Consider the following 20,654-nt stretch of genomic DNA (forward strand, 5'->3'; position numbering starts at 1 on the left):
GATATATTTTTATGTTGTTTATTTATTGTTTGTTTGTAGGGCTAAGCAAGGTATTTCTTCCAGCCCTAGCAGTAATTCTTATTTTTAATAACAGATTAGTGCTTCAAAGTCAATATATTGTTGTTAACATAATTTGAACCATATGATCAGATGCGATGAAGAATATCAGATCTAAACACACACCTAAACACACACCTAAACACACACACACACACACACACTATTTAAGACTCAAATCAATGTGCATCTAGGCACAAACACCAAAAATCGAAAGTCCCCACACGTTTGGAATTCATATTCTTCCTTTTAATAAAGGGACTGTTAGATATTTTAACACAAACAATTAAGAGCAAAGGTTAGAAGACAGGCAGCATTTAGAAACACAAGCCACTGAAGCAAGACGGGCCAGAAAAAATTAATGCAGAAGAGTAACTGAAGGCATGAATGTAAATACAATAACAGTGAGAATGTTCAGGCTCTGCAAACACAAGACAAAAGATGTTTTCATGTCCGAGTTTCTCCTTCAGTTTCAGGCTTGAAGCTTCATCTGGTGGAGTGAGGAGGAATATAAGGCACAGTTCGTAGTGTTGCTTCAGTCCAGCACACATAAACAACAACATACAATGTTTCCATCAAAGCAGGAATAAACAGTATTACAATAAAGCTGTAAGACACAATGTTACAAAAACTGTTCATTAGAACCAGATTTGCTCTTTCTGCTCACTGCATGCTACTTTATCTAGCTGATACCTTTCTACAAGGTCAGAATCACTAGAACTACACAGCCGATGTGTTCATCAGTCCATTAAGTGATTTATTCACATGAGTAACGTAACCTAATCGAGCATAAACTAGCACACATTTAAGCTTGATTGATTTTTGCAATAAAAACAGAGTATACTGTGAAATCATTTTCAGTACTGAAGAGCTACATTTAACTAAATTACATTTTAAAGACATCAGAAAGGCAAACACACTGATGTTTGTACAGTTTGAGAAGTGCTACCACATGCAAAGAAATGTGAATACTGTAATGTTGCATTCAAGTTATGTCGGAAAGATCGTATTTATGAGTTGAACGCACATGAATGCCATCACAAAGGGGTTATTACGAGTGGGAAACTAAATTATCTTTAAGCCCAGAGTTTCCGTGTTGGGGAAAAACATGTCGGATGCAAAGCAGCAGCCAAAGACCACTATTTAGTGTAAATCAGTTTCATCAGCTCAATATGATATGCAGCCGGTCAATGTTTACTACGTTACTCCCCTACTAGCGTAAAAAATAAATAAAGTATGTAGAAATTTAATTTGCCATCATGTTCAGACTAAAGTGACTTGAGCGCACCAGACGTGGTAATTACGACTTGGACTCTGAAAATCTAAATATTGAGAAAATATCTTTAAAGTTGTTCAAATGAAGTTCTTAGCAATGCATATTACTGATCAAAAATTACATTTTGATATATTTACAGTAGGAAATTTACTAAACATCTTCATGGAACATGATCTTTACTTAATATCCTAATGATTTTGGGGATAAAAGACAAATGTATAACTGACCCATTCAATGTATTGTCGTCTATTTCTACAAATATACGTCTGTGCCACTGATGACTGCTTCTGTGCTGCAGGGACACATGTGGTCTTTTGTTGGGGTAAAAATCCAGAAGTGTTGAATCTTGCTCACTTCTTCAGCTTTGGACAAGCCTTTTTTAAATGTTTTCCCAGACTCCCGTATCGGCTGAATGTCTTCCCGCAGGAAGGACAGAGGTACGGTTTCTCTCCGGTGTGAACTCTCTCGTGCACTTTCAGTCCTGATGACTGAGTGAAGCTCTTCTCACAGTGGGAACACTTGTAGGGTTTCTCTCCAGTGTGGATGCGTTCATGCACTTTCAGCTCGGCGGCTCTAGCGAAGGTCTTCCCACAGTCCAGACACTCGTAGGGTTTCTCGCCCATATGAGTTTTCTGATGGTCTTTAAACCCGTGCAGCCACAGAAAGCTCTTCCCGCAGAATGAACACACGTATCGCCGCTCGTCCTCGTGGATCCTCATGTGTGTTTTGAGGTGCACGGCCAGGAAAAACTTCTTTTCTCAGCGCTGACAGTGAAAGGGTCTTTCTCCGGTGTGAGAGAGCAGGTGAGTTTTGAGATTGCAGGCCTCTGAAAACCTCCTGCCGCATTCAGGACACTGGTGTAACTTCTCTCCTGAATGGACCTTCATGTGAACTTTGAGCGTGCTCTGTTGTGTGAAGCTCTTCCTGCACAGCATGCACGTGAAAGGCTTCTCTCCCGAGTGGATCTTGGCGTGTTCCCTCAGAACCTCCTTCTGTTTGTAGCTCTTTCCGCACTGAGGGCAGCTGTAAGGTCTCTCTCGCGAGTGAATCCGTATGTGTCTCTTCAGCTCTCCTGAGCTCGGGAAGCTCTTCGCACACTGACGGCACGTGAAAGGCCTCTCTCCAGTGTGAATCCGAACATGCCTCTTCAGTCCTCCTGAGTTAGTGAAGCTCTTTCCACACTGAGGACAGCTGAAAGGTCTCTCTCCGGTGTGGATCTTGAAGTGATCCTTCAGGCTTCCTTTGCAGGTGAAGCTCTTGGCGCACTGAGGACAGGTGTATGGTCTCTCTCCCGTGTGGATCACCATGTGAACCTCCAGGTGTCCTTTACGAGTGAAGCTCTTTCCACACTGAGAGCAGGAGAACGAGCCTTTAGCGTCTGCTCTTTTTTGTGAAACGTTCTCTTCAGTGTCTGAGGAACTAGAAGACTTTTCCTGACTCTGCTGCTTCTCCGTCACCTCTTTCTGTTCTTGACTTTCATCTTTCTCTTCTGTCAGGTCTAAAATAAACAAAAACAACGAGTGCAACACATACAGAAAACATCTCAAATAGAGTGATATTTGATGCGTTAAAAATGTCCATCAGATCTTATGAGATATATCGTTAATAACTAGGGCTTTCATTTTAACATGTTAATTTGGTACGATTAATCTTAAGAAAAATAATGCATTAACACATTTAACGCACACCACCCACCCAGACCTGGAGGTCACCTTTTGTTGATGCACTTGCTGATAAACCTATCATGTTAGCTTATATTTCAGACACAATATAGTGTTTTCTGCTCAAATGAAATTGTCACTGCAGATCCACTGTTACTGAATCAATCTGTAGCTTCAAACGAATCAAGCGAGTCACTGATTCACAAAGACAGCTGCTGAGTCAAAAAAAAGCTTACTAATATACTACTATTACTAGTTTTAGAATAGCTTTCTACGAGAAAAAGTAAGATATTTCCAAACTGAGCAAGTCGCTTGCTTAGTTTCTGAATGAATCATCCATCGGAACAAATCAGTCGAGTGAATGACTCAATGACTCACACGTTAAGACTGGCCCATGTGTTTTAGTTACTTATGCAGTGTTGAATCAAAATATTTATTTCTAAAACTAAATTGTAGTATTGTCTATTCAATGCTTTTCTCACCGAACACAATAATAATAATATTTCGAGCTGTAATTTCCTAGCCATAATTCATGTATAATTAATTAAATCACACACTATGTAGTGAATTAGATTATAATCTCTTAAAATTGTAATCGTTTGACAGCCCTTATTATAACTATAATTGAGATTTGTATAATTTTTATGGCATTTTGGCTGTCCAAGCTTTGTTATTTTAATGCTAGGATATTTATTATTAAAGAAGACTCAAGAATGGTCACCCACCTCTCTGTTCCTCAGTTTCTTCATCTTTCTCTCCACATGTTTCTGCATCACTCTTCTCTTTAATAAACTCCATCTTGGCAGCAGTGGGCAGATAATAGTAGATTATCAGAAGCAGATTTTCTCTGTCTTCGTCACGATGAAAGAACACAAAAGGCGAAATATATCAATCGGTCCCGCATTTCACCATATACGTTGCAATATTTACCTAACAATATACTTCACGATTGCCATTTATATCCGACATTAATCTATCAGATCTAATGATCGAGAATAACAATGTCGCTGGAATACACTTGTGTAAAACACGGATCCATCTGTCCCCGTTTCCTGGTCGTTTCACACATCTTAAACGCTTATTATTCAGTTTAAAAACACAAACCTCTGCTCGATGGATTCTCTGCAGCCTGGCGCAGCCCTGATGACGTCACTGCCCAGTTCCCCTGTGTTCAGTATTAAAGTTTAGGGAATGTTCTTAAAGCAGTATTAAAGTGTTCTCGACACGTCTTGTATGCGCACAGAACGTGTCCGAACTGTTCAGAAACAACAATAGGTTATCATAACATTTACAAAATGAGGTTTCTCTAATGTTGACATATTAAAATGTTTTAAAGATTAAAATGTAACGTTTTAGTAAAGTTATCAAAAAGGTAGAATAGAATGTTCTTATAACATTCACATAAACAAGAAGAAACTTTAAAAAATACCTATTTTTTAACGTTTAAAAATAAAAATCAGTAATGCTGTCTTCATAATAATGTTAATCTGCACGGGCCTGTTGCTGAACGATAAAGCAGTGAAAGCATATCTCATTTACTTTTTTCAGCGAAAGAAAATAATACTTTTAAAATTGAAGTCTTATATTGTGCATTTATGTACACATTTAGTGATAGCAGCACATCAAATCTCTGACAAACCTGCCAAATCTGCAGTCTTTTTTAAACTTCAGACTGTTTAATTCAGCTAAAACAGAAGTCTATAATCCATAATAACACTTCCTCCAGTGAAAAAGTGCATCTGCTGTTGTCTTCACCAGAATGGTACGTCACTTGGTAACTTTTATGGCACTTTGTATGTGAACACAAAAATATTGAGGGCATGGTTGGAATGAGCTAAATGGACGTAAACAAATAGTTAAACTGTGGTCTTTGGTCAAAAATGACCAACCATAGGAAATGAATGGGAAATGAAAAAAATAAAAAATAAAATACAGAACATTTTTAAGTGTACAATCCAGAAATCCCCCACAATACAGAAAAAATGCACAGCAATGAAGGGGTTAAAATCTAAAACATCTAGAGTCCAAAATCAACACACCAACTCACACACTCTCAGACACACACTTGTACACACACACACACACACACACACAGACGCAAACACACACACACACACACACACACACACACACAGACGCACACACACACACACACACACAGACGCACACACACTTACACACACTTACACACACTCACAGACACACACATACAGGATTATACTTAAACTGGTATGACTAGTCTAGAACCATAAAGCCAAATGAGTCTGAGAACTGAAATAAGAGGTTAAAATCAGGATTAAGCTTTGATAAAGCATTCCTGTTCATTTTTCTTACATTTGTTTAGAATTTTAATATTGTGTGTAACAAAGTGCTTTCTGTGTTCAGGTTTGAATGTAGCAATAAAAATGAAAAAAAAAAAAACGACAACAAAAAACCTTCATATCAACATTTAAAACAAAAAAAATATATAATTCTTGACAAAAACTAGTCTTTGCATATTAGATTTGATTTTACGGATGAAAAAAAGTAAAATTTCAGATGTCTGGTCACTTTTGACCATGAAGACCATGGATGTGATGAAATTGGCTGAATGTGAATCTTTCTTAAGGCGTCTGAAAGTACATATTAACTAACTATACTGTAAGCATTTGTGGAATAATTTCATGATGTTTGCAAATTAAAACAAAGTAGCAATACAGAAATCACCTAATTTCCTCCACAAACACATAATAACAGCTGTCGACTGGTCTAGTTTCTTTTTAAATAATCTCAGTCAAAGTCTTTTCAGTTCCCCAAAGATCTGAAGAACTATGATAGACAACATTTAATTTTTAAGATGTAAGATAAAATAAATAAAGAGACATATTGGCATTGTTTGACAAATGCTACCACGTGCAAAAAAAAAAGGTGCTATTTTATAATACAAGAGCAATCCCTAAAATTTCTGTAGCATTCACAGAATCCCACATACTTTCTTAATATTCTTCTAAGGTTCTAAAAATGCTTGTTTGGAGGACACACTGTCCCGTAGTCTCCTCACCAGTGTTGGATAAAGTTACTTTTAAAAGTAATGCATTACAGTATTGCATTACTCCCTAAAAACAAAGTTAGTTATTTTTTATGGAAAGTAATACATTATATTACTTTTGCGTTACTTTTCAAATGCTTGCTTGCTTGTTTTTAATATAATTTGTTTTACTATTGTTAGTTGATTGTCAAGTTACAGCTAACAGGCTATTTGTTCACAATGCAAGCCAAACTCTCCCATCAGTGTTTAATTCACACGGATGAGCTACACCTGGAGCTGAACCTCCTCACTGTCTCAGCTTTGGACAAGCCTTTTTTAAATGCTTCCCTAGATTTCCATATCGGCTGAACGTCTTCCCGCAGGAAGGACAGAGGTACGGTTTCTCTCCGGTGTGAACCCTCTCATGAATTTTTAGCGCTCCTGACTGAGTGAAGCTCTTCTCACAGTGGGAACACTTGTAGGGTTTCTCTCCAGTGTGGACCCGTTCATGCACTTTCAGTTCACCGGCTCTAGTGAAAGTACTTCCACAGTCCAGACACTCGTAGGGTTTCTCGCCCATATGAGTTTTCTGATGGTCTTTAAACCCATTAAGCCACAGAAAGCTCTTCCCGCAGAATGAACACACGTATCGCCGCTCGTCCTCGTGGATCCTCATGTGTGTTTTGAGGTGCACGGCCAGGAAAAACCTCTTGTCGCAGCGCTGACAGTGAAAGGGTCTTTCTCCGGTGTGAGAGAGCAGGTGAGTTTTGAGATTGCAGGCCTCTGAAAACCTCCTGCCGCATTCAGGACACTGGTGTAACTTCTCTCCTGAATGGACCTTCATGTGTCTTTTTAAGCTCCGCTGATGTGTGAAACTCTTCCCGCACAACATGCATGTGAAAAGTTTCTCTCCAGAGTGTATTTTCATGTGTTCCTTCAGTCCTTCCTTCTGCCTGAAGCTCTTTGTGCACTGAGGACAGGAGAAAGGCTTCTCTCCGGAGTGAATTCTTAAGTGTCTCTTCAGATCTCCTGAACTAGTGAAGCTTTTTCCACACTGAGAGCATGGGAATGGTTTCTCTCCGGTGTGAATCCTTATGTGCCTCTTAAGATCTTCTTGACGTGCAAAACTCCATCCGCACTGAGGACAGGTAAAAGGCTTTTCCCCAGAGTGGATCTTGAAGTGATCCTTTAGGCTTCCTTTGCAGGTGAAGCTCTTGGAGCACTGAGGACAGGTGTATGGTCTCTCACCTGTGTGGATGATCGTGTGGATCCTCAGGTGTCCCTTACGTGTGAAACTCTTTCCACACTGAGAGCAGGTGAACAGGTTTTTGGCTTCTGTTCTTTGAGATGTTTCTTGTGATTGATTATTATCGTTCTGTGAACAACTACAAGACTGTTTTGCATTTATGAACTGCTGAGGTTCCTCCTGCTGATCTTTCTCCTCCACTTCATTTATCTCTTGACGTTCCTCTTTCACTTCCATCAGGCCTATAACATGTTAAATTGTCTAGATCAATTCAGGAAAGACAAAGTGAAATGTAATCTAAAAATGCCATCTGATCTGGTGTATATATATATAGCTAATATAGTTTTTATTTACATTTAGATGAATCCCCGCCAAAAATTACATTCTAAGCATGTTCCCAGTGAGTTATGAAAATGAACGTTTAAAACATCCATTTCTAAAAGTAAAAATTATTTTTTTAATTAGTATTTTATTAAATAAAACGTCCACTTCTTCAGAACTTTTATCAGTTTCTTTCCTCTGCTAAACACAAAAGTAGGTATTTGGAAGAATGTTGATAACCAAACGGTGGACATTAATTGCTATAGTATGGAAAAAACTACTATGAAAGTCAGTGACTACCATACCATCACCTGTTAAGTAGGCAACATTCTTTAAAATGTATTCGTTTTCAACAGCTGAAAGAAGTTCGGAACAACGTGTGGGAGAACAAATAATGACAGAATTGTAATTTTTGGATGAATTATCGCTTTATGGGAACGTTACATTTGAATGTTCTCTTGATGTTCTGAAGTGATCGAGTGGAGAAATACACCTATGCAAAGGGCATCCAAAGCCTGACTTCTGCAGAAACATCCAATTGCACCAAGTCTGGCCTGACAGACAGGAGCATGTGCCCAATGTCAGGTACAGGGTTACGAACAGTAACCTATTGTGCTCTTATATCATCTTGTGTTTGAGATCCACCTATGGGAGAGATGGACAGCTCCCGTGTTGCCCAATACACTCACAGCAAGGCCCTGCAAGCCAGAGGACAGTCACCTGGAAGGTGGGCTTGATACGTCACAAAGTAACAGACCCCTCACAAAGTGAGCATGCAATAAGTGGTAAAATGCATACAAAACCTGACAACACACATATGCTGGAAGCATATATAAAGATAATATACAATAGCATATACATACAACCCGAATTCCGGAAAAGTTGGGACGTTTTTTAAATTTTAATAAAATGAAAACTAAAAGACTTTCAAATCACATGAGCCAATATTTTATTCACAATAGAACATAGATAACATAGCAAATGTTTAAACTGAGAAATTGTACACTTTTATCCACTTAATTAGCTCATTTAAAATTTAATGCCTGCTACAGGTCTCAAAAAAGTTGGCACGGGGGCAACAAATGGCTAAAAAAGCAAGCAGTTTTGAAAAGATTCAGCAGGGAGAACATCTAGTGATTAATTAAGTTAATTGATATCAGGTCTGTAACATGATTAGCTATAAAAGCTTTGTCTTAGAGAAGCAGAGTCTCTCAGAAGTAAAGATGGGCAGAGGCTCTCCAATCTGTGAAAGACTGCGTAAAAAAATTGTGGAAAACTTTAAAAACAATGTTCCTCAACGTCAAATTGCAAAGGCTTTGCAAATCTCATCATCTACAGTGCATAACATCATCAAAAGATTCAGAGAAACTGGAGAAATCTCTGTGCGTAAGGGACAAGGCCGGAGACCTTTATTGGATGCCCGTGGTCTTCGGGCTCTCAGACGACACTGCATCACTCATCGGCATGATTTTGTCAATGACATTACTAAATGGGCCCAGGAATACTTTCAGAAACCACTGTCGGTAAACACAATCCGCCGTGCCATCAGCAGATGCCAACTAAAGCTCTATCATGCAAAAAGGAAGCCATATGTGAACATGGTCCAGAAGAGCCGTCGTGTCCTGTGGGCCAAGGCTCATTTAAAATGGACTATTTCAAAGTGGAATAGTGTTTTATGGTCAGACGAGTCCAAATATGACATTCTTGTTGGAAATCACGGACGCCGTGTCCTCCGGGCTAAAGAGGAGGGAGACCTTCCAGCATGTTATCAGCGTTCAGTTCAAAAGCCAGCATCTCTGATGGTATGGGGGTGCATAAGTGCATACGGTATGGGCAGCTTGCATGTTTTGGAAGGCTCTGTGAATGCTGAAAGGTATATAAAGGTTTTAGAGCAACATATGCTTCCCTCCAAACAACGTCTATTTCAGGGAAGGCCTTGTTTATTTCAGCAGGACAATGCAAAACTACATACTGCTGCTATAACAACAGCATGGCTTCGTCGTAGAAGAGTCCGGGTGCTAACCTGGCCTGCCTGCAGTCCAGATCTTTCACCTATAGAGAACATTTGGCGCATCATTAAACGAAAAATATGTCAAAGACGACCACGAACTCTTCAGCAGCTGGAAATCTATATAAGGCAAGAATGGGACCAAATTCCAACAGCAAAAACTCCAGCAACTCATAGCCTCAATGCCCAGACGTCTTCAAACTGTTTTGAAAAGAAAAGGAGATGCTACACCATGGTAAACATGCCCCCGTCCCAACTATTTTGAGACCTGTAGCAGAAATCAAAATTGAAATGAGCTCATTTTGTGCATAAAATTGTAAACTTTCTCAGTTTAAACATTTGCTATGTTATATATGTTCTATTGTGAATAAAATATTGGCTCATGTGATTTGAAAGTCTTTTAGTTTTCATTTTATTAAAATTTTAAAAACTTTTCCGGAATTCGGGTTGTATATGAGTATATAATATGTTGTCAGGGGAGTGTACAAATGACCGGCTGAATGACATGAATAAGCCAGTCTGGCCAACCCAAGCTTAAAACGTGTAGCAGGCCTAAAGGCACAAGGCTAGGATAAGCCCACGCCTACGACAGCGTGAGCTACCACGGTATGGGTAACACCAAGCCAGTAGTATCTGACAAATGTATGTGGAGACATCCAAGCCTGCAGCGGCACAAATGTTCTGTAAGGTAACCCATTTTAAATAGAGTCCAGGAGGCCACCATCCACCTAGTGGAATGTGCTTTTAGGCCTTCTGGAGGCTGCACTCCCTTAGATTCATATGCCAGAGAGATGGCTTCAATGAGCCAATGAAAGAGGTGTTGATTAGAAATGGGATTCCCCGTGATTCGGGGGGTGGGTGGGTGTAAAACTCTTTTGTTGACACAAAGCCTCCAGCACCATCGAGAGGTCCCATCCTGGAATTGCTTTTTTAGTGACTTGAAGAGAACGGCGGGAGCCCTTCAAAAATCTATGAATAAGGGGGTTTTGTCCCATCGTAGTGCCATCAAATCCAACATGACATGCAGCAATAGCTGCTAAGTAGACCTTAATTGTGGAAAAATATTTACCACCATTGATAAGGTTAAAAAAAAAAAAAACCAACAACAACAACTGAGCACTGATATGATATCAGCTGGCGCCCCTTACCCCACTCCTGAAACACATGCCACTTGAGGCTCTAGCGTTCTGCATGTTAGCAACAACATGTGGGGGGGGGGGACAATGTGTTTAAATTCACCCTCTCACAGGCCAGGCACAGAAAGCCACACTGTCTGGGTGCGGATGGTAGATTTCCATATTCACTTGAGACAGGAGGTCCGCCTATAATGGGAGGAGCCAAAGCTGTGCATAAAGAAGAGAAAATATCCCTGCCAGCCATGGAGATTTGGGCTAACTGGGCGCTCTCAAAATCAGAGTCAAGCTCTGTTCTTCCACCCTGACCAGGGTAGGGGTTATTAGGCAGAGCGGAGGAAAAGCATACAACAGCGCATTGGACTATGGGTGAGCCAACGCGTCCAAATCGAGGGGGTGAAGAGATCGCCAACTGCCCAACCAAACCTCATCAATAGCAGATCTACTATCTGAGAATGGTTGTGCCATTCTACATAGAGTGGGTTCCATCTTGAAAAAAGGTCTGTGCCCCTGTTCAGAATACCTGGGACATGGGTCACCCGTAACAACAGTGCCACCTGTTCCTTACATGATTGCCATGCATGAACAGAGGCAGGACATAGACAGCCAAAACCATATGACCCTGTAGTCTGAGACATGTGCGATAATGCTCCTCCCCTAAACTGTGAGAGGTAATTCATGAAAGAGAGAATGCGCTCTTGCGACAGCACTCGCATTGCAATGGAATTCAGCTCCAGACCGAAAAATATAACATTCTGGGCTGGAGTGAAATTGTTCTTGCTCACATTCATTCAGAATCCGAGAGCTGTGATGTAAGAGTGCACACAAACAGTGTTCTTCATTACTTTCTCGAATTGATTATTTCTTGAATTGGCTATAATCAGCCAGTCGTCTAAGTATGTCAGAATCCTGAGACCTGCTATTCTCAAAGCCTGTGCCAACTCTGACTGGGCTGACCCCGTTGACAAATATTCTCAGTTTTTTGAACAGGGGTATAAGAGGTGCAGAACTGGTGTTCAGAGGGCTGGTCACCCATGAACTTGGACTCAAAGCCCCTTGTGGCCATGCATTAGTCCGATTGCTTGCGTTTAGATTCAGAAGGATTGAGGATTTTTGGCTAAGGCCACAGCAAAGGACATATTCCCCCCCGGGTTTAGTTGGTGGTGGCTCAATCTGCTGCACCAGTAGCTTACCGTAGGGACTATGAGTCCTGCCTGCATTATGGGGATGGCGTCCAGTAGCAGTAGGGTTAGGAGGCCGCACAGAAGGTGTCTGACACGACGCAGACATCCTAGGAAGACAAATGTGAAAACCTAGTCCTCCTTTTTCTTATTGTCAAAGCTTTGCTGCATTGGCAGGCTGGCCAGGCTCAACCGGCACTCCAGAGATGTGCTGTTTCTCGCTGTCTGGGAGAACAGAAAGATTGACCTTGTGCTCTCCGACCACCGAGAGACACATCGAGTGGCTGCACGCCTGGACAGCCTGGCGGGCATTATCAGCTATCTCCTAGCAGGGAGGAAAAGTTGAGATATCTAAAGTCGAGGCTTTATACAAGGCCTGATGAATGAATGAATGCAGAGAAACGGTCCATCTTGCCAGGTAAAACAGGCTTGGGTGGGGCAGAAGAGGTTAAGGTGTCTGGCGATAGAGGGCTCGATGGCTAGGGGGTCACCCATACCGAGATTCACCATGTCTTCTCCAGTAGTGCTTCATAGGTTTAGCACATGCCGGGAGGACGGAAAGAAACTGCTTTCTAGGGCCGGGAGGTGGTCCAAGGACACGTCCCTGTCTTGGTCTGACAATTTTAAATAATTAAAGAAATTGTACATTCCTTGTTATATTGTTGTGATTATATCTTTGTGATTATTTTAATTTATTTTCTCATTTATCTTATATTTAAAGCACTTTGAATTACCATTGTGTATGAAATGTGCTATATAAATAAACCTTGCCTTGACGCGTTCTGAAGCACTGGCAATTCAATATTGAGGTGAGCAGCCGCTTGCTCCCATAACTCAAGGAGGACAATTGGGGCAGGGCAGTGGGATCATTAGCATGAGGGGCTCCTTGTCACCCAAGGCATCGACAAGTCCCACATCATCCTCATCCCCAGAGCTGGGCAGCCCGATGATGAAATGGGGATCTACAGACAAAATATCCCCCTTGTGATTGCGCAGGCATCACCTTCTACCCCATCCGAGTCAGAGAATGCCAAGTCGATGCTGTAAAGAGTAGTGGCCACCTTAAGCCTCTGACAAAGGAGCTTCTTAAGGGAGCACTAAGCTATGGCTACAGTTCTCCGGGAAAACCAATTGCTTCTTGGGCATGTTTAAGACCCATGCAAACCACGCAAAAGGGATGGGGATCCCTCGTCGCCACTCGTGACTGGTTATCCACGGGGTTAGCCAGATTCAATTTTGAAAGCGCCATTAGTAGCAGAGAGAAGATGAAGTTAAGGAAACGGGCGATGTAAGAGGCAGGTAGCCTAGCAACAAATGCAAGCGTGGGCAGCTTGCAAGATAAAACAGCTAACCTGGTAAAAACGACAAAACGAGCTGCAAGCAATTTTCCAGAGGTCGCAAGAAATTAATGTCATCTAAGGAAAGGTAGCGCGTGCAGAAGCTTTATGTGTTCGGTTAATGGGTTAGTTCAAACTAGTATGAAAATTCCAACATTAGGTACTCACCCTCATGTCATTTCAAAACCATAAGATCTTTGTTCATCTGGAGAATCCAAATTATGATTTATTCAGATGGAATCTGGAACCATTTTGGAGAATATCTCAACTGCGTCATACATTGTTGTGGTTTGACCCGAACTGAAACAGCATATCGGCATGACGAAGCTGAGATGTTCTCCAAAATGGGTGAGGGTGATGTGACAAATTGTTGAATAAAGTCATTTTTATTTGCACAAGAAGTATTATCGTATCTATGTATAGTTGTGAATGAACCACTGATGTCACATGGATTAATTTACAGATTTCCTTGCTACGTTTCTGGAATTAATTTGTGTTCTAAAGATTAATGAAAGTCTTATGTGTTTGAAACAATATGAGGGTGATAAATTAATGACTGAATTTTCATATTTGGGTGAACCATCCCATTGGGCACGCGCTCCTGTCTGTACAGCCAGACTTGGAGCAGTTGGATGTTTCTTCAGAGGTCAGGCGCAGATGCCCTTCCCATAGGATCTCGAACACGAGATGATGAAAGAGGACTTATAACGAATATTCTATTAATGTTACTTGAACAATGTTTGCTTGTGACATTTAAAGAATCCAACCCTCTACAGACACCTTGGCAATTGAATCGCCATTGGCTAGTAAATATTTTAGTTTACTTGCCAGACTGATTGATATATGTAAAATGGCGCAGTTTTTCAATACAATTCAATACATTTTTAACATCAGTCAATCAAGCTTTATAATAATCTAAGTATTATTTAATATAACTTAAGTAATTAGAAGTAAATTTGATAACCATGTTTGAATGCATATTAGTAATTTTAACTGAACATGTTAACTTGAGAGGTGGTTGTTTTTTCTGTCATTCAATGAAAAAAATGGGAAACAACGAACAAAAATATAGAATAATAATGATATGAATTCTAATAATAAGAACTATAAACACAATATGGATTACTAAGGATTAAAGAGCTGCTTGATTCATGAATATTAATCAGGTTTTGTGCGTTCGCTGAAACTGATTCGCTGAATTCAAAACAGGGACGATAATAGGTGAGCGCCAGCCAATGGGATTGCCGTTTGAGCATTAACTCCACCCACTACCGGAAAACCCAGCTGTTGAAAGCTTTAGACTTCCATAGGAACGCTGTTATTTTGACAGGAAAATACAACAAAGAATATTGTTTAAATGAAGCGAGTCAATTCTCTCTCTCTCAGTCTCTGTCCCTGAAAGCACATGTACATCTCGGAGAAGTCTATTTGACGTGTGTATTTACATCTGCAAGATGTATTTTTTAGAGCGTTTGCTCATCTGCAATACGTATACGTCTATAGGACGTTTCCTTTTAGATGTCAAATAGATGTCCATTAGATGTCTTTAAGATGTGTATGATTGTGAATGTATGTAAAACTGACATCTGAAAGACGTCTGTCAGATGTTTGTAGACAGCAGATGCTTTCCAGATCAAGAGATCTTTAAAATACATCTTCCAGACATACATGTGCTATCTGGGGTGTGTGAGGAGAAAGCAACGGCGATTTGTGCGTCTTCACACTAGAGTTTACGGTACGTCAAATACAGGTGTTCTGCGGATCCATTGAGATGAACTGAGAAATATCACAGATCGCCTGACGGAGAGTGAAACTGAAGCGCTCAGTCAGAGTCAGGGTGTTTGAGAGTGAAAATATATCTGTGCTAAACTTATACTTAGCCTCCTACTCACACACTAGCGAGTAAAATCTGAGAATTCATTAGTCATTGGCTAATATTAGACATCATTTTGTCGCCAGAAGGAAGATTTAGTCGCATATGCGAGTGATTTACTCACAATGTAGAGGGAACCATACCAAAACATTTTGAAAAATAAATAAATAAATAAAAACCCTCTGTTAGTTGAGATTCTGCATATAATTTTTTACTAAAATGTAGTGTTTAATTTCACAAAGTGAGTGAGAATTTCTAAATGTGTGAGAATTTGTTATCTGTCAGCAGTCATTACTTTAGAATAAAAAATGATCACCAACCTCTCTGCTTATATTCTTCCTCTTCCTCTCCGCATGTGTCTTCTTCACCACTTATGTCTTCTCTCTTCTCTTTAACAAACTCCATCTTAACAATAATCTAATGCAGATGTTAAACCTGGGTGTTTTCCTGCCTGTTTGGAAGCCAGACTGTGTCACATCTGAGATTATGGGGATACTTGAACGTTATGAAGCACCGATGTAAAATAAACCCCTGTTCCTGATGCTTGGATGCGCTTTACTGTCATAAACGATGCGCTAATTACGAGACCAATAGCATTTACAAACAGCATTACTATATCATATTATGGCGATGATGATGATATATATATATATATATATATATATATATATTAAGATAATATATGCATATACGTTACTCCGAATGCTTTCAGCAATTCTGCAAAACATTTGTGAATTACAGGAAACTACTTTAGAATGTTTTGTAACTATTTATACACCTCAAACCGCAAACACAAATCTCCCTTCAGCTGCAGTCTGAGCGCATGACGTCACACGCCGCGCCCGCTCGGCGAAGCAACATAAAAGTCTTCATCAAATAATAATTCAAAACAACGTGTTTGCTGTCATATATTTCAACTTTTAGAAGAATCAGAATCAGAAAGAGCTTTATTGCCAAGTATGCTTGCGCATACAAGGAATTTGTTTTAGTGACATAAGCTTCCAGTAAACAGAGACAACAACACACAGACAAAAAAAAAAAAAAAAATTTTACAGGAGAATTACAAATTGGCAAATAAATAAGTGTATAAACAATTGTGCTATAAATGATAATGGAATATGATTGAGTGAGATGCAGGAATGTTCTAGGATGGAGGGGTAACAAATAAATATAAGGATATTGCACATTTTTGCATAAGCATAAGTTAAAGTGGGAAACATTTAACTGTTCATGAGGTAGATTGCCTGGGGGAAGAAACTATTCTTGTGCCTTGCTGTTCTTGTATTTGCGACTCTGAGGTGCCGGCCAGATGGCAAAAGTTCAAAGATGGGGTGACTTGGATGTGAGGGATCCAGAGTGATTTTCTGAGTCCTTTTTCTCACTCTGGATGTATACAGTTCTTGAAGGGTGGAGAGGGGAGCACCAATAATCCTTTCAGCAGTCCGAACAGTTCTCTGTAGTCTTTGATATCTGATTTTGTAGCTGAACCAAACCAGACAGTAATTGAAGTACACAGGACTGACTCAATGACGGCTGAGTAGAACTGTTTCAGCAGCTCCGGTGGCAGGTTAAACTTCCTCAGCTGGCGAAGGAAGTACAACCTTTGTTGGGCTTTTTTCACAATGGAGCCAATGTGATTGTCCCACTTCAAGTCCTGAGAGATGGTGGTTCCCAGGAATCTGAATGACTCCACTGCAGTCACAGTGCTGTTCATGATGGTGAGTGGGGAAAGTGCAGGGGGGTTTCTCCTAAAGTCCACAGTCATCTCCACTGTTTTGAGCGTGTTCAGCTCCAGGTTGTTAAGACTGCACCAGACAGCCAGCTGCTCAACCTCCTGTCTGTAAGCAGACTCGTCACCGTCCTGGATGAGGCCGATGACTGTAGTGTCGTCTGCAAACTTCAGGAGCTTGACAGAGGGGTCTTTAGAGGTGCAGTCGTTGGTGTACAGGGAGAAGAGCAGAGGGGAGAGAACACATCCCTGAGGGGCACCAGTGTTGGTGGAGCAGCTGTTTGACATGAATTTCCCCAGTCTCACTAACTGTTGCCTATCTGTCAGAAAGCTGGTGATCCACTGACAGACAGAGCTAGGAACAGAGAGCTGGGTCAGTTTGGTCTAGAGGGTTGTTGGGATGATGGTGTTCAAAGCCGAACTAAAGTCCACAAACAGGATCCTCACATAAGTCCCTGTTTTGTCCAGATGTTGCAGGATGAAGTGCAATGCCATGTTGATTGCGTCATCCACGGACCTGTTTGCTCGGTACGCAAACTGCAGGGGGTCCAGTAAGGGTCCAGTGATGTCCTTCAGATGAGCCAGAACCAGTTTTTCAAACGACTTCATGACGACAGACGTTAGAGCCACAGGTCTGTAGTCGTTAAGTCCTGTTATCTTGGGTTTCTTTGGAATGGGGATTATGGTGGAGCGTTTGAAGCAGGAAGGCACTTCACACAACTCCAGAGATCTGTTGAAGATCTGTGAAAAGATGGGGGCCAGCTGGTCAGCACAGATTTTCAGACAGGCTGGTGTAACGCCATCTGGGCCAGGTGCTTTTCTTCTTTTGTTTTTCTTGAAGACCTGGCGCACATCATCTTCACAGATTTGAAGAGCAGGAGGTATGGAGAGGGGGATTGCAGGAGGTGTTAATGGTTGTGTAGGGAGATGGTCAGAGTGGGTGTTGGGGGTTTCAAATCTACAATAAAACTCATTCAGGTCGTTAGCAAGTCGTTGATTAGCCTCAGTGCAAGGGGATGGTGTCTTGTAGTTTGTGATGGCTCTCAGTCCTCTCCAAACTGAAGTAGAGTCGTTGGAAGTAAACTGGTCTTCCAACTTTTTAGCGTAGGTCTTTTTAGCCGCTCTAATCTCTTTGTTCAGTGTGTTCCTGGCCTGATTGTACAAGACCCTGTCCCCATTTCTGTAGGCATCCTCTTTGGCCTGACAAAGGTGTCTGAGTTTTACTGTAAACCATGGCTTATCATTGTTGAATGTTAAATAAGTCCTGGTAGGAATGCATATATCCTCACAGAAACTAATATAAGATGTTACAGTCTCTGTGAGTTCGTCCAGATCGGTGGTAGCAGCTTCAAAAACGCTCCAGTCTGTGATGTCAAAACAAGATTGTAAATCCTGCTTTGTTTCACTGGTCCACCTCTTCACAGTCTTTACTACAGGTTTAGCAGATTTAAGTTTCTGCTTGTAGGTCGGTATAAGATGAACCAGACAGTGATCAGAACGTCCCAAAGCTGCTCGTGGAACAGAGTGATATGCATCCTTTATTGTGGTGTAACAGTGATCCAGTATATTACTGTCTCTGGTGGGACAGGTAACATGCTGTCTGTATTTTGGCAGTTCACGGGAGAGATTGGCTTTATTAAAGTCCCCAAGAATGATTAAAACAGAGTCCGGGTGTTGTTGTTCTGTGTCTGTGATCTGATCAGCGAGTTTCTGTAAAGCTGAGCTCACATGCGCTTGCGGAGGGATGTAAACACTAACCAGAATGAGCGAGTGAAACTCCCGCAGCGAATAGAACGGCTTGCAGTTGATAAACTGCGTTTCTAGATCAGGACAGCACATCTTCTTTAACACAGTTACATCTGTACACCACCGTTCATTGATGTAAAAGCATGTCCCGCCGCCGCGCGATTTCCCCGTTGATTCTGCGTCGCGATCCGCTCTAAACAGCTGAAAGCCCGGCAGATGGAGAGCGATGTCCGGTATGGCGTCATTCAGCCAGGTTTCCGTGAAACACAGAGCAGCAGAGTGAGAGAAATCCTTATTTGTCCGAGAGAGCAGAAGGAGTTTGCCCGTTTTGTTGGGTAGAGAGCGGAGATTTGCGAGATGGATGCTAGGCAACGGCGTTCGAAATCCGCGCTTCCTGAGTCTGACGAGCGCTCCCGCTCGCTTTCCCCGTCTGCGCGTCCTGAAGCGCTTGATCAGCGCCGCTGCTCCTCCGATAACAATGTTCAGTAAAACGTCTGTATAATAGAAATCCGGAAAAATATCATGTGGTGTGTTCTGCCGAATGTTCAGCAGTTCATCCCTGGTGAAACTGATCGTGTTTGTTAAACAAAAAAACAGGAAAAACGAACAAAAACAGTACAAACACTGGAGAGCCAAGCACTGAAGCAGCCATGTGCGGCGCCATCTCGCCATCTTTTAAATACTTCAAATAATATGTTGATCTACCTCCGTTATAAGAGCAGGGGCTACTACGCCAATATAAGGCGTTTCTGTCTACTGGTTTCGTCCGTATGACATTGACATAAAGGTGACATACATGGATTTATATGCAAAATGTAAATATTCCCACATATTAGGACTATGTTACAGTTATAGACTTCTGTTCCTTTTGAGTTCTCCTTATTTGGTCATGTTCTGTTCCTTGTTTTGTTAATTGATTACGCCCAACCTGTTTCCATTCCTGTGATTACTTTCCATGCCTTTTTAAACCCTGTCTGTTCAGTTCTGTTTTGTCCGCTATTCATGTGAGGAAACCAGGATTTGGATTTGTGTTTGGATGTGCCCTTTCCACTCCTGTGAATCATTAAAAGAGCTATTTATATATTTTCTTCATCATGCGCTTTACTTTGCACACCAACGTGTGTTACAGAATAGCGGACCAAAAGTAAGTTTAACTGCTCCTATGCCTGGAGCAGTCAGACCGTTCGCTGGAGGACCACACCAGGAACTTTCTCGATCTGGTGTGCCTTACCCACTTCCCAGACCGCTCGCTCTGTACTTTTTATTATTACGGCCTGAGCGAGCGGTGTAAGGCCCACCTACCAGTGAATGGTCCCAGAGAGGATTTCGCTGCCTTCGTGGAGTGGGTGCTGGTGAATAACAGATCCCCGTTCACCGTATGCCCCACTGAGGAGGATATCTCCAGCCTCACTCCCGACCCAGAGACCAGCCAGCCGTCATCTCGCTCCACGGAGCTACTGCCTGAGCCCACTGCAGATGGACAGCCTGAGCCCACCGCGACTAAGCTGATCATTGCCATGGAGCCTCAGCCTTCATCATGGACTGACCAAGCGCATGAGCTGGCAACATCGTAAGTCCCCAAGGGAGTTTTGGTGGAGATCGGGGGCTTGTAGGGAAGCTCCGCCCACCTTTCCGTCACTGAAGGTGAGCTGCATCTGGTTTCTGGATTATATTTTGAGGAATTTATAGATGTTTTCCAGACGGATTTAATTGATTGGTTTGGTGAGGCATTACCCAATTCCCCTGCATCGCCGCTGGTTCCACCCAGCCCTGAATCTTCTGCGTCTCCACTGGTTCTGCCCAGCCCAAGTCCATCTGTGTTCCATCCCAGCCTTCCTCTCCCACCTCCTCTCAAACCAGCCAGTTCCTCAACCCCATCTCTGCTGGTGCCGGTCAGTTCCACAGCTCACCCTCAATCAGCGGCATCTGGGCGCGATGATTCGCAGCGGGACTTCCAGTCTCCAGCTCTGCCTTGGCGTGAGGATCCCCTGTCTCCACCTCCAGCCTCCAAGCCCTGGACTCCACCTCGGTCCTTCGACCCATCGGCTCTGTCTTGGCACCTAGCTCCCTCGTCTCCAC

At 41.8% G+C, this 20,654-nt stretch overlaps 2 protein-coding genes and 1 pseudogene across 3 annotated transcripts in view; 1 reads left to right on the forward strand and 2 right to left on the reverse strand.

Moving 5' to 3' along the window:
- LOC132096899 (tripartite motif-containing protein 16-like) overlaps positions 1-20,654 on the forward strand; it is a 107,681-nt gene that overhangs the window by 45,455 nt on the left and 41,572 nt on the right. The gene's annotated exons all lie outside the window — the stretch shown is intronic.
- Positions 1,600-2,784, reverse strand: LOC132096914 (zinc finger protein 595-like; annotated as a pseudogene).
- LOC132096904 (gastrula zinc finger protein XlCGF57.1-like) lies at positions 5,630-15,944 on the reverse strand. 2 transcript variants are annotated; one of them, XM_059502586.1, is made up of 3 exons: positions 15,895-15,944; positions 15,421-15,547; positions 5,630-7,489 (listed from the first exon to the last, which is right to left on the reverse strand). In XM_059502586.1, exons 2-3 carry the CDS (start codon positions 15,503-15,505, stop codon positions 6,309-6,311), a joined length of 1,266 nt encoding a protein of 421 aa, XP_059358569.1. In that variant the 5' UTR covers positions 15,506-15,547; positions 15,895-15,944; the 3' UTR covers positions 5,630-6,308. The 2 variants fall into 2 exon arrangements, with proteins under 2 accessions (XP_059358569.1, XP_059358568.1); XM_059502585.1 differs by lacking the exon at positions 15,895-15,944 and having other exon boundaries at positions 15,421-15,713.

Source organism: Carassius carassius, chromosome 20 (genome assembly GCF_963082965.1).
Source record: "Carassius carassius chromosome 20, fCarCar2.1, whole genome shotgun sequence".
Taxonomy (NCBI): domain Eukaryota; kingdom Metazoa; phylum Chordata; class Actinopteri; order Cypriniformes; family Cyprinidae; genus Carassius; species Carassius carassius.

Coding starts and splice junctions, on each gene's coding strand:
- LOC132096904 (XM_059502586.1), bottom strand. CDS start 15,505: ATGGAGTTTGTTAAAGAGAAGAGAGAAGACATAAGTGGTGAAGAAGAC. Junction 7,490..15,420: donor GGAAGAATATAAGCAGAGAG/GTTGGTGATCAT, acceptor AACATGTTATAG/GCCTGATGGAAGTGAAAGAG.